Raw genomic sequence first — 12,147 nt, forward strand, 5'->3', positions numbered from 1 at the left:
TAGCATGTATCAGAATTTCATTCCTTTTTATGGCCGAATAATATTTCACTGTATGTAGATACCACATTTTGTTTATCCATTCACCTGTTGATGGCCAATGGATTTTTAATATCCCACAGAGCACAATTTAGTAAACATTTCCCTAATGTTTGACATGTACATCAGTTTCCAATCTCTTGCTATATATGTTATAATGACCATCTTTGTGCAATGACTGTTTTTCTTTCACTGAATTGTTTTCTTAGGTTAAATTCCTAGTACTGGAGGACTAGAGAAAAGATATGGATACTTTAGTGGTTCCTACCAAATAAATCCATATTTACCCTCCTCACTCATCATCTTTTCCAGCCTGATGGAGAAGTTACTGTCTGCAATTTCAGTTATAAAAGTACAAAACTGTGATTAGACTCAACTGAAGACAAGCAAACAAATAGTTCCACCAAATGAAAATAAAAGCTTTCAAGCTCATGAATATATGGATCCAGAGATTTGAAGGGAACTGGTTGTGACTCTGAAGTCAGCAATAAATAGAAATTCAGAAGAGGTAGGTCAAATGGGCATTTTTGCCACAATCTCCCTTCTGTGACCCACGTTTCATATTCTCCATACCAAAATCTTACTTCATGATGAGAACAGAATAACTTCCTTCCAAGGGGAGTAATACAAAGCAGTTAAATCAGACCATCTTGTTACACATTTCATTGCAGTGTATACAGGCAGACAAAGTGTGATCCTTCTAACATACTGACATACCTACACCTGTTGTCAGATGCTGTTGCTTCTAGTAGTTGTACTTCCTACCTCCCTAAGGAATTATTTATGGTGCCTATGTCAACAACTGCCTTCACTAAGATTATTTTAAAGATCTTTACAAGGCAGTCCTTTTTATAAACTTGCTTACAAAGGATTTACATGGTGGCAGTGAGTCTACACATGCTCAAAACTGCTAGAAGCTGCAATAACGAAAAGACCTAGAGCTTTTGGAAAAACGAAAGGAATTAACAAAGCAGAAACTGCTCAAAAGAGCTCTCCACTAGACACAGAGCTGACTGACCTATGTGATAGGTTTTCCAAAACTGCAACTTCTACCCACAACCTGATGTTTTCCACTTAACTTGGTTACACACACACACACACACACACGCACCAAAAAAAAAAAAATTAGCTGTTTCAGGGGTTCCCAAGTACAACATCAGGTTCAGAGATGAACTAAAATGAACTCACAGAACTCAGTACTGCTAAGTCTTACACTCACAGATAAAGTTTATTACAGACACACAGTGAAGATACACAGTAGGGTCATTTGGAGAAAAGACACAGACAGTCTGGAGGAACCCAAGTGCAGGCCTCTTTATGGTCTCTCTGACCATGAAGGGTCACACAGAATACACTTGTGTGTCATGTTTCTGCCCAAGGACTAAGTACTCCCAAGTTTTATAGGTACCCGCTGCCTAGCACCTATCAAAACTCTAGAATCCCAGAAGGACGGCGGTATTTAGCATAAATCATACTGCTTGCACAGTCTAGACACCGTGAACCACCTTCATCAGTTAGGGAACAGTGGGAACACTCCCTAAATCCAAGTGCCCAGGCAAGGGCCAATCTTGCAAGTAGTTCCTTCTAAAGACAGCACATCACAATTAAAGATTCATTTCAGCCAAAAAGAATAATCTCTCTCTCAAAAAAGCAGATGCCTATAATAGAATTAAAGAGATTGTGGGTCTTTTTAAACCTTAATCCTAGTTGTCCTGATTGCTTTTCTCATAAACCCTCATCGAAACCAACCATAACAACTAAAGGAATAGAAATTTTGTTCTAAGAAAATCAGAGAGAATCTTTAAAAATTCAAGGCAGATCACGATCCTCCTCTGCTCAAAACCATGAAATGGTTCACCAATCATGTGGTAAAAGCCAAAACCCTTACAACAGTTTACAAAGCCCTTTCTTTTGTGATCAGCTACTCCTTTGCTTCTCTTCCCTCAACTCCAGCCACCCTGACCAACTTGCTCTTCCTCAAAAAGTCCAGGCACAATCCTGCCTCAGGGCTTTTGCTCTTCCTAAGCCTCTCCCTGGAATGCTGTTCCCCTAAATATCTACACAGCTCACTTCCACATTTCCTTCAAGTCTCTGTTCAAATGCCACTTTCTCAGAGAGAACTACCCATACCACCCCATTTTAAATTGCACTACCTTCACAAACATCCTGCCCTGCAGCACTCCCAGCTCCTTAGCCTAATTTTTCTATACCACACATTTTCTAAATACCATATAATTTATTATGCTTCATTATCTGTCTCCCCCCACCACTAAAATATAAGCTCTACTGAGGGCAAGGATTTTTGTCTCTTGTTCATTGCTGCATTTCCAGCTGAATCACGAAGAAGAGAAGTCATACATTTAACCTGACATAGTAGGAGACAGGGAGACACTGAATTTCAAACCATGTGGGAAAACTCATGACCAGTGGGGAGAGTAACTTAGTGCAAACAGCTACATCTTCCAGTTTGGTGGTGCCTGGGAGATAAGTCACTAGAAAACGTGGAAGGGATTAAATTTTTTTCACTGAAAGGATGACAACAGATGGCACATTCAAACAGGGTTATTAAAGAGTTTTAATAAAAGGAACTATTTACAAGGATGTGGGCACAGTTAAGGAAAACCAACAAGGCTTGGGGAACCATCTTGGGGCTAGAAAAAGGGAGCCTGAAGTAGCAATAGGATGGAGTGGTTACCAGAAGCCAGAAAAGACCCAGAGCTGTAAGGGAGGGCCACTGGAGCAGACCTGTAGCCCCCCATAACCTGTTTGCTGAGTATGTGTACTTGGGGGACAGGGGGAACAAATATCTTGACCTCACCTTTCTGTCACTCTCCAGACCTCCTGTGGGTTTCTCCCACTGTCCAAACTCAACATGAAGCTGAAGAAGAGAGTATACAGTTCTTTAAGAATCAACCTTCCAAGAACACAAAGCGAGGAATAGAAAGGTATGGAGTGAATCAGGAAGGGCAAAAAGAGAATATCCAGGGCCTCCCTGGTGGCGCAGTGGTTGAGAGTCCGCCTGCCGATGCAGGGGATATGGGTTCGTGCCCCGGTCCGGGAAGATCCCACGTGCTGCGGAGCGGCTGGGCCCGTGAGCCATGGCCGCTGAGCCTGTGCGTCCGGAGCCTGTGCTCTGCAACGGGAGAGGCCACAACAGTGAGAGGCCCGCATACCGCAAAAAAAAAAAAAAAAAAAAAAAAAAAAAGAATATCCAGCAGAGATAACCATTTTGTAAGGCTATCTGTAAAAGACACAATGCTTCAATGTGTTTACCAGCATCTTCAACTTGCTATGTTCAAACCTTCCTTCTAAATCTCCTCTTCCCGTTTTCGGTGACATCACCATCCTCCTACTCACACAGTAATTCTGATTCAACTACTCCCTCTTCCTTATTCCCTGCCATATCCGATCATTTGCCAATTATACTTTCACAACTTCCATCAAATTCCCTTTCAGTCTATTGCCAGTACTACTTCTTTGTTCATGCTCTCATTTTCTTACCTGGTTAACATCAGCTGTCTTAAAGGTCATACCACCTGAAACATCACTCAAATGACATCTATTATATTGTTATTAATCTTTCTAAATTACAGTCCTACTACCACTGTTTCTCAAAAACCCTTAGTGACTTCCACCGACCGCCAGATAGACTACTCAAAGACCTCAGGAATATGGTCCCAACTTTTCCCAATTTATTTCCCACAACTCACCTTTACCCTTAATACAAATTAGCCACTTGTATTTGGAAGCTTCAATTGTAAAGGAAGTTTTGTGCAGATTATGGCCATTGGAATCAGACTTGGATTCAACTCCCAGCTCAATCATTTCACCAGCTGGGTGGCCTTGGGAAAGTTTCTTAACCTTTCTGAGATGAGCTTCAGCTACCTTACCTGTGAAGCAGGTTACTGAATGGATCCAGTGAGAACATTTGCAAATGTACTTAGTATAATGTTTAGCACAGAGTAGGCATGCCCATATCTCTATTTGTCCCTCTACCTGAAATTACCTCTTTCTCCCTTCACCTTCTCTATGTGGCCAATTTTTTAAGTGAAATACCGCATCTTCCACAATGCTTTTCTTGATCTTTCTTTCTACCTGGAAGTCACTCTCAACACATTATTTATCTCTTTCTTATAATAACAAATAAACACACATAGCTAACACGGTTCATCTCTCTCCTACTAGAGTTGAAGCAGCAGAGGTATAGAGGGTTCCCACATCCAAGCTCACCCAGCAAATCAAGTGCAAGGCCTAGGTTAAAAACCAAACCTCAGATACTGAGCGCTCTACGGACTACATATGCATGTCTCTACTTTTTTTAAGATAGCTATTCATTCACTTTGTTAACTGTGCAAATACCTTGTGGTTGAGGTGGGGGTGAAAAAAGGTACACCTTTTACTAGTCAGTCACATCCCTTATCAGAAGTATAATATTAAAATTACTATATACCAGAGATGACAGTATGCCCTTTACATGTATTCTTTCACTGAATCCCTTCAACAACTCTGTGAGACAGGTATTAATAGAAGTCTCTCCTTTTTAAAGACAAGGAAACTGAGGTTCAGGCCAATTAGCTCAAGATCATGGAACAAGGTGACCGGGTCAAGAAAAGAACCTGTTCTACTTGATACCAAAATTTATGTCCTTAAGGACTATGAAATACTAAATCAGATGCCTACTGAGGCAAATTACATTTGCAACATAAGCATCAAAGAAAAAAATATACCTTTTATATGGTATCCAAATAACAAGTAACCAATGGAGACAATTTTAATCAGAGGATATATACTAAATGACAATGGGACTAACTCCAATTTGTTTGTATAGTGTGAACAATCTGAGATGATGCCACGATGCTGAAAAGGATGCAAGATTTCAAAAGTAATAGAATTCCCAACAGAATGCAAGTTACATGAAGACAGGAACCGTGTTAGTCTCACAGCTGTGTTATCTCCAGATCCTAGACGTGTTTTGCACAAAGAAGGTAATCAATATCTAATGAAATTGACAGTAAACACTGGGAAATAAGCATACTGTCCAAATGGTACAAGTTCACATCAGGTAATTTTAGAGCAGGAGACGATGACACAAACCCATCACAGAATTTTTTTTTTTTTTAAAGCAAACCTTACAAAGTGTTAAAAGAATCAAAGGGGCCAAAGAAAATCTGCCTGAGTAGAGAACAGAGCACAGGAAAAAAAAAAAAAAGGAATCTTCTTGAATCCTTTTTTCCTCTCTGAAGATTCAAATCATTCAGCTCCAGGTGCAAGTTTAAAAAGTATGTGGAATAGGTCAGTACATAAGAGACTCAACTGCCCTTTTTAGCCTTGGGATTCCTTTCTCAAAAGCAGCGTTCTGATCTTTTTTATGATAAATGTTTTATCTGGTAGCATTTAACTTCTCATTTAGGAAGAATCTGAAGCTCACCCACAAGTAGGCTCCAAATGTCAAAGACTAATTTTCCCAAACCAGTTGCGTGCTCCTCTTGAAAATGAGCAGTAAGTCATATTTCCCAACGAGATACTTCTACAAATTATATTTAGTAAGAGACTATATTTAAGCACCAAGAACGTTCAGGATGTGCTAACCTCAAATTCAATTTGAAGCTAATAATTCATGCCCACTTATTATTCTTCAAACTAACCTTGCCTCCCCATGAATTATACAACTGTTAATTTTTAAAACAAAATTTACAGTACATATTAAGCTTTCAATTATAGCAAATTAAGTTTTATCAGAAATTGTTTACTGCAAAAGTTACTAACAAAACTATATTTTAAAATCAGCTAATAAGTCAAAATATAGGGAAGACATATTAAAGGAAGAAAATGGAAGAATAGTGAGAATACTGTTAACTATGGCTTAATAAAGGGGGTCTCCGAACTATGAATTACACTCCTTATGGAAATATTCATTAATATATAGTGATCATCACTTCCCATTTAAGATCTCAACTGATTTGTATTTCTATCACTGAATATGTCCCATCTCCCTTAAGCTGATTCTATTAATGCTTAGCAAAAATCGTCATAAAATAATGCAAAATAAAAATGGACGATGTGCTTCTAAAGTCTTCGTGGTCCAGCAATCTAGGAAAAAACTGTAAGGAGCCCAATACATCGTGCACTGTGATCGTGCACTGTGTTTTGGCATAAGTTGTGGAACACCCTTTGCCAACTCACCTACCTAGTCCTAATGTCAAGACTAGTCCAAATGTTAACATTTTTCTTGACCCACAAAAAGTCATCACTACTGCTCATACCTATCTCTGACTAAAATGTTCACACTCTATCATGATTATTTAAATTCCCCCTACTCAAACAAAACCTATGGGTACCTTGTGAGCATGGGTTGATCCTCTTTGGTACATTGCAAATTGCAACACAAGCCCTGCGAAAGTAGTTTTAAATTATAATCAGAGGAAATATGGAAACATGCTAATCAATAAATTATAGTGCCTCTCTACTATAGAATACCAGTTATATGAGACAGCTGTATGTAGATATGGGTGTCTTTGAAGTTAATATATATATTTATGTATGTATATATATAAATGACTCAATTCTTGTTCCTAAAAAAAGATAAATGTACCTCCCTGCAAATAAAAAGAACTAGAAGTAGACAAACTGTTAACACAGGTTATCTGCAGGTACTGGGAGAAAACAGGAAGGAACAATACAATGGTCTTCATAGGCCATTAACTGTTTTATCATGTATAATCTAGCTTTGAAGTTTTTCAGTAAAATGTTTTAGTTGAATATACCCTAAGGCTTTAACGATGCTGCCAATGAGCATGTATCCTTCCCTGAATATACACTGAGAACTAAAATACACATGATACCAGAGAACTGCTGCATTCTCATTATCTAGTGCATTTGACTCTAAGGTAGCCATCTCATCAACTAAGTATATATGTGATGAGCAAGAACATGATGTGCAACAAGAACAATCACTGCATTATTTGTAACAGAAAGAGAAGGAAGAAGCCTCATGTCCGTCAACAGCTATGGTACAGCCATGCTATGGAACATTATACAGGCATTAAAAAGGATGAGGAAGGTCTATTTGCCCTGATATAATGTCAATGATATACATATAAACTTCAAAACTATATAATCCTACTTTTAAAAACTAAAGTAGGTACATACAAAAAAGACCTAGCTGAACATATGCCTATTAACAAGGATTATCCTTCAGAAGAGAGTTTGCTCATATTGGCAGGGTTTTCACTCATTCTTTAGTTTGGTTTACAAGCAGTTATTTAAGTATTTAATTCTACTAATTTTTGAAAATACACCAGCCTCAAGAAGATTCAGTAACATTTGTTTCTTCTATTTCCTAGTAATACTGGTATTTTCTGTGACTTGAAGTACAATCCAAATATGCAGTATTATACTTTTAAAAATAACACAGTAGAAGAAAGGGACTTTTTATTGGAAAAAAATTTACAATGTATGTTCACTTTTAATAGAAAGCATTACACAAAGGCACAGCAATGTGATCTGCAATAAGACACTAAGGAAAAGGCATTGTCTTACACTGGTTTAGAGGCAACCTTTGTTGCCCTGTTTCAGGAAAAAAATAAAGCCTCCTAAAACAGGGAAAAGAAATAATTTTTCCCAGTGACCAAAATCTTAACACTGACTCAGTAAGTTGGTTAAAATGGAAGAAAGAGACTTACCTCTTCTAAGTGCAAATACTATCTTTTGGGGAATAATCCTTACATTATCCAGATGCAATTTTGCTTAAATCAATTCAACATCCAAATGCCCACTTTCAATTAGCAAAGACATACAAAGTTTAAAATGCAAATTCTCAAATTTGAGAAAATTAAGCACACTTAAGATACATAAGCCTACAAATCAAGTAACTGACACTGCCATTTCTGGTCTTGAGAGAAATAATCATAAATAGCAAATTCTTAAGTATCCTCAATCCTTTAACCTTGCTGAAAAACAAAAATTCATTGTGAAGGTTTAAATATGAAATCTGTGTTCTAAATCACTAAGTTATAGGAGGAAACAATCAGTATATCATCCTGTTTTGTTATCACTATGAAAGTTAACCATTTGCAAGCTTTTTAATATTTGAAATTACTATCAATCTTTTAAACCACTTCCAACTAATGATTACCATTGACTTTATACTAAAAACACTGTAAATGCAAAGTTCTTCATGATAGGGAGACAAAAAAAAGGTTCATTTTTCTAATCTTTCAAATTAAATTCAAGCATAGCACAAAAATTATATTCAATACTGATTAGGTTCTGTACCACCTCCTCCCATGAAGTCTTAATTTGATGTAGTAATGTTCAGATAGTTCTTACAGGTGAAATCAAAACATAAGAATAAATAAGTCCCACATGCCAAAAATGCTTGCATAAAATTGACAAGAGGAATTCTGGGAAGACTAAATACCACTACTTTTACCTTCACTAAATACCAATCTAGATTATAAATTTGTAAAGGTATATACATGACAATGAAGTGGTAATATACCATGAACAGAACACTGTCATTTTTCTAATAGAGAAAATCCTTTAACATAATTTTTTACAAGTCACTACGCTGCAAATACAAAATGACAGTAACCTTATTACACTTTGAAAGCCCTCCAAAAGGTGGACTATTCCAATTGAACCAGAAGAAACAGATCTTCCCCTTAAAACTGAGTAAAATACAAGCAGAGTAATAATTATGATAAAAAATTTACGCAAATCATTTTCTGTATCTTAGAGGACCCCCCCAAAAGCTGGACCAAATTACCACATGAAAAAAGGCAGTATGATGCATTTTACTAAGAGTAAAAAACAGAAGTTTAAGCAAATTGTAAAACCATGTGAGTGCAAAATTTGAATATGTTGCTTATTTATTCAATAGGCAAAAATATCTATCCCATTTGTTGTGGAGGTACTTAAGTATTTGTACCAAGTATCAGCTACCCTTTGTCAAAGTGACTACTAAGCAACCTTAAGCAGCCTAGCAATCTTGACCGTTCTTCCTGTCTCCTTAAAGCAGAACCCTAGCAATTAGAAAAAAAGACTTGGCTACAATTAAATTTTAATATACAGCAACAAGAATTAAGAGGAAAAGGGTCAATATAGTTTTTTACTTTAAAGCCCAGTAATCTCCCTTCAGAAAACTTAATACAGTTAGCTTTGGGCTTTCAACCACAAAACTCCAGTCAAATACTTTACCATAACATTAAATCAAAATGTAGGTACTAGATTAATAGGTACTCTGAACCCACCCACCAGGTTATACATACTCTCACTCAATCATGTAAAGGATTGAATTCTTTATTTGTGATATCCATAAACGTTGCTATTCTATATGTCTATCCAGGAAGGCAATTTTCTCTGGTATCACTGTTCTGTTTTGCTTTTTATAAACAACAACTTGAATTCTATTGCATGAAAGGACTACAAATATACATTTGTTAACCAAGCAGAAAACACAGATATTTTGCTTTACAACTTGCACCTAAGTTACCAGTACACGAAGCTGGTTCATTAGTCGTCATAGCAATACGGGGCCACTGCCCAAGCTATGCATAGCAGTTTACATTTTCAAATCTCATGTAGAAAGGGCAATTGTGATATTGACTGTTAACTACATTCCTGTAAAACCCATCTTAGTTACAAGTAAATGTATAACCAAAGTCTGCACAGATTTTTGATGGCAAAATTTCTAAATCTGACGCAACTGTCCTAAACAAGTTTTTAAACGAATTGTTTTGCAGATATACTGCCATTCTGCCAGTAGATGGTGCCACAAAGGTTGGGGGAAGGATTTCCATAAGGACAACAGTTCAGCTAGAGGGAAAAAAAAAACGTCTAAACCTGCTCTGAAAATACAAAAATGCTTTTACTTTGAGGATAAAATATAACCCTTATTTGTAACCATTCATACAGACAAACCAGTAAGAGGGATGAAACTAGGCCATCTGAAATTTTTTAAACAGTTTATATGAATGAAAACACATGCTTAATACAAACTATTTCTTTAGAACTACACGGTACATACTTTGAGGTAAATTCTCATAGAAAGAAGTGACCAACCATGTCAAAATGATAAGCAAATTACTTAGTACAAGAGATGGATGCAAAGAAACTCAATATTTTTAAAAGCCACATCCACCACTTCAAAAGTTTTACCTGTAAGGGATAAAATTCAACACGTCACTACCAGGGCAACAGCAAGAAGAAAAAAAAACCCACAGGACCTTTTAAAAGTTTCTCGAAGTACACATCAAGAATTAAGAATTAACAAGAAAAATTTTCAACTAACATCCCTTAAAACGGTACGGAATGGATCCTAGAAAAAAATGTTAGACATGTACGGTCAAACACAATGATTTATTAAAAATAAAACGTAAAAATGATTTTTGTACATATGCTTCCAAATTTCGGGCATGGGATCCAAGGAGGTTTCATAGAAAACGCTGTAGCCAGATATCAAGTCCTTACAACAAAGTAAACTAACCCGCCCAACCCCCGCCCAGGTTTTGCTACAGAATCAGCAAGTTCACTCCCTCCCCCCCAAAAAAAACACAAATTAAAACAAGACATCTTGCTAGTATAAAAACGACCAAGGTCCAAGTAATAATAAAAAAATAGAGTCCATCAATGACTGTAACACAAAAATGTGTATGTGGGGCCAAGTCCATCTTCAGAGGGAGACAAGGGAGGTGGCAGGCAAACAGGGCAACACCCCCAAGGGTGAACAGCCTTAGAAGTGGCTTCCCCGAGGACAAAATGGGGAAGGCGGTGGGAGGGGAAAGGACTTAGGAGTCGACCCTAGTTGGGTGGTTGAAAACAGCTACCCCTATAGCCACTCCCAGGCATTAAAAAAATTTAGAAGGAGCTGCCTCCATACCCACCCCCACCGCCATAGCCACCTCTGTAAGGTCCACTGTTACTGCGACCTCCCCAGCTGCTGCCTCCTCCACCGCCGCCGCCACCGCTCTTCATGGGCCCATAGGACGACTGGTGCTGGCTGTAGCTACCGAAGCCGCCGAAGCCGTTACCGTAGTCGCTTCCACCGTAGGACGAACCGCCTCCGCCGCCTCCGTAGGCGTTGTAGCCACCGCCGCCGCCGTAACCGCCGTAGCTGTTGTAGCCGCCGCCGCCCTTAGACAGGCCGTTCTGGTCACGACCACCGCCCCGACCCCGGCCGCCCCGGCCGCCCCGGGAGGAGCGGGAGCCGCCTCCGCCCCCACCGGAGTGGATATCCTCCTTGGGGACAGCCTTCTTCACCTCCACGCGATGGCCCTGGATCGGATGGAACTTGACCACCGCGGCCTTGTCTGCCGCGTCGTGATTCTGAAAATACACGAAGCCGAAACCACGCTTCTTGCCGGACTGCTTGTCGGCAATAATCTCGGCCTTTTCCACGGTGCCAAACTGCGAGAAGTGCTCTATCAGGTCGCCCTCGGCCACGTCTCCCTTAAGGCCTCCGACAAAGAGCTTCTTCACCTTGGCGTGGGCACCGGGCCGCGCCGAATCCTCCCGGGACACCGCCCGCTTCAGCTCCACCGTGTTGCCGTCCACGGCATGGGGCGAGGCGGCCATGGCGGCATCGGCCTCCTCCACATTGGAGTAGGTCACGAAGCCAAAGCAACGGGAGCGCTTGGTCTGGGGGTTCACCACCACCACGCAGTCCGTCAGGGTCCCAAAGGCCTCAAAGTGGCCGCGCAGGCCCGACTCACTCGTCTGCACGTTGAGGCCGCCGATGAACAGCTTACACAGCTGGGAATTCTCCATCTCCACGGCCCGGGCCTTCCCCCCGCCCTGCGAGCTCCGAGGTTTCGCCGTCGCCGTTGTCGTTGGCTAAGGCTTCTTCACAGCTTGGGCCCAGCCGTCGCTGGAGCCGCCCCCGCCGGTCACCGACGGGGAAGGGAAGAAGGGAAGGGAAGGGAAAGAGGAAGAGAGGAAGGGGAAGGGAAGGGGAAAGGTGCCGGCTAGAGGGCGAGCCGAGGAGACTTGAAAGCAAGCAAGGCCGCCGCTACCGCCACCTCCGCTCCCTTATCTGGGCACCACACAAAGAGGCCGCTGAACGCGCGCGCACCCTCGCCGAGGCGTGCGTCACCGCGGACGTACGACAGCCCA

At 40.1% G+C, this 12,147-nt stretch overlaps 1 protein-coding gene across 1 annotated transcript; it reads right to left on the minus strand.

Moving 5' to 3' along the window:
• Positions 1-9,320: 9,320 nt before the first annotated feature.
• Positions 9,321-11,933, minus strand: HNRNPA0 (heterogeneous nuclear ribonucleoprotein A0). Its single transcript, XM_081230462.1, has one exon. It carries the CDS (start codon positions 11,800-11,802, stop codon positions 10,894-10,896), a length of 909 nt encoding a protein of 302 aa, XP_081086588.1. The 5' UTR covers positions 11,803-11,933; the 3' UTR covers positions 9,321-10,893.
• Between the last annotated feature and the right edge of the window lie 214 nt (positions 11,934-12,147).

The sequence above is a fragment of the Mesoplodon bidens genome (assembly GCF_964165515.1).
Source record: "Mesoplodon bidens genome assembly, chromosome: 4".
In the NCBI taxonomy this organism is placed as follows: domain Eukaryota; kingdom Metazoa; phylum Chordata; class Mammalia; order Artiodactyla; family Ziphiidae; genus Mesoplodon; species Mesoplodon bidens.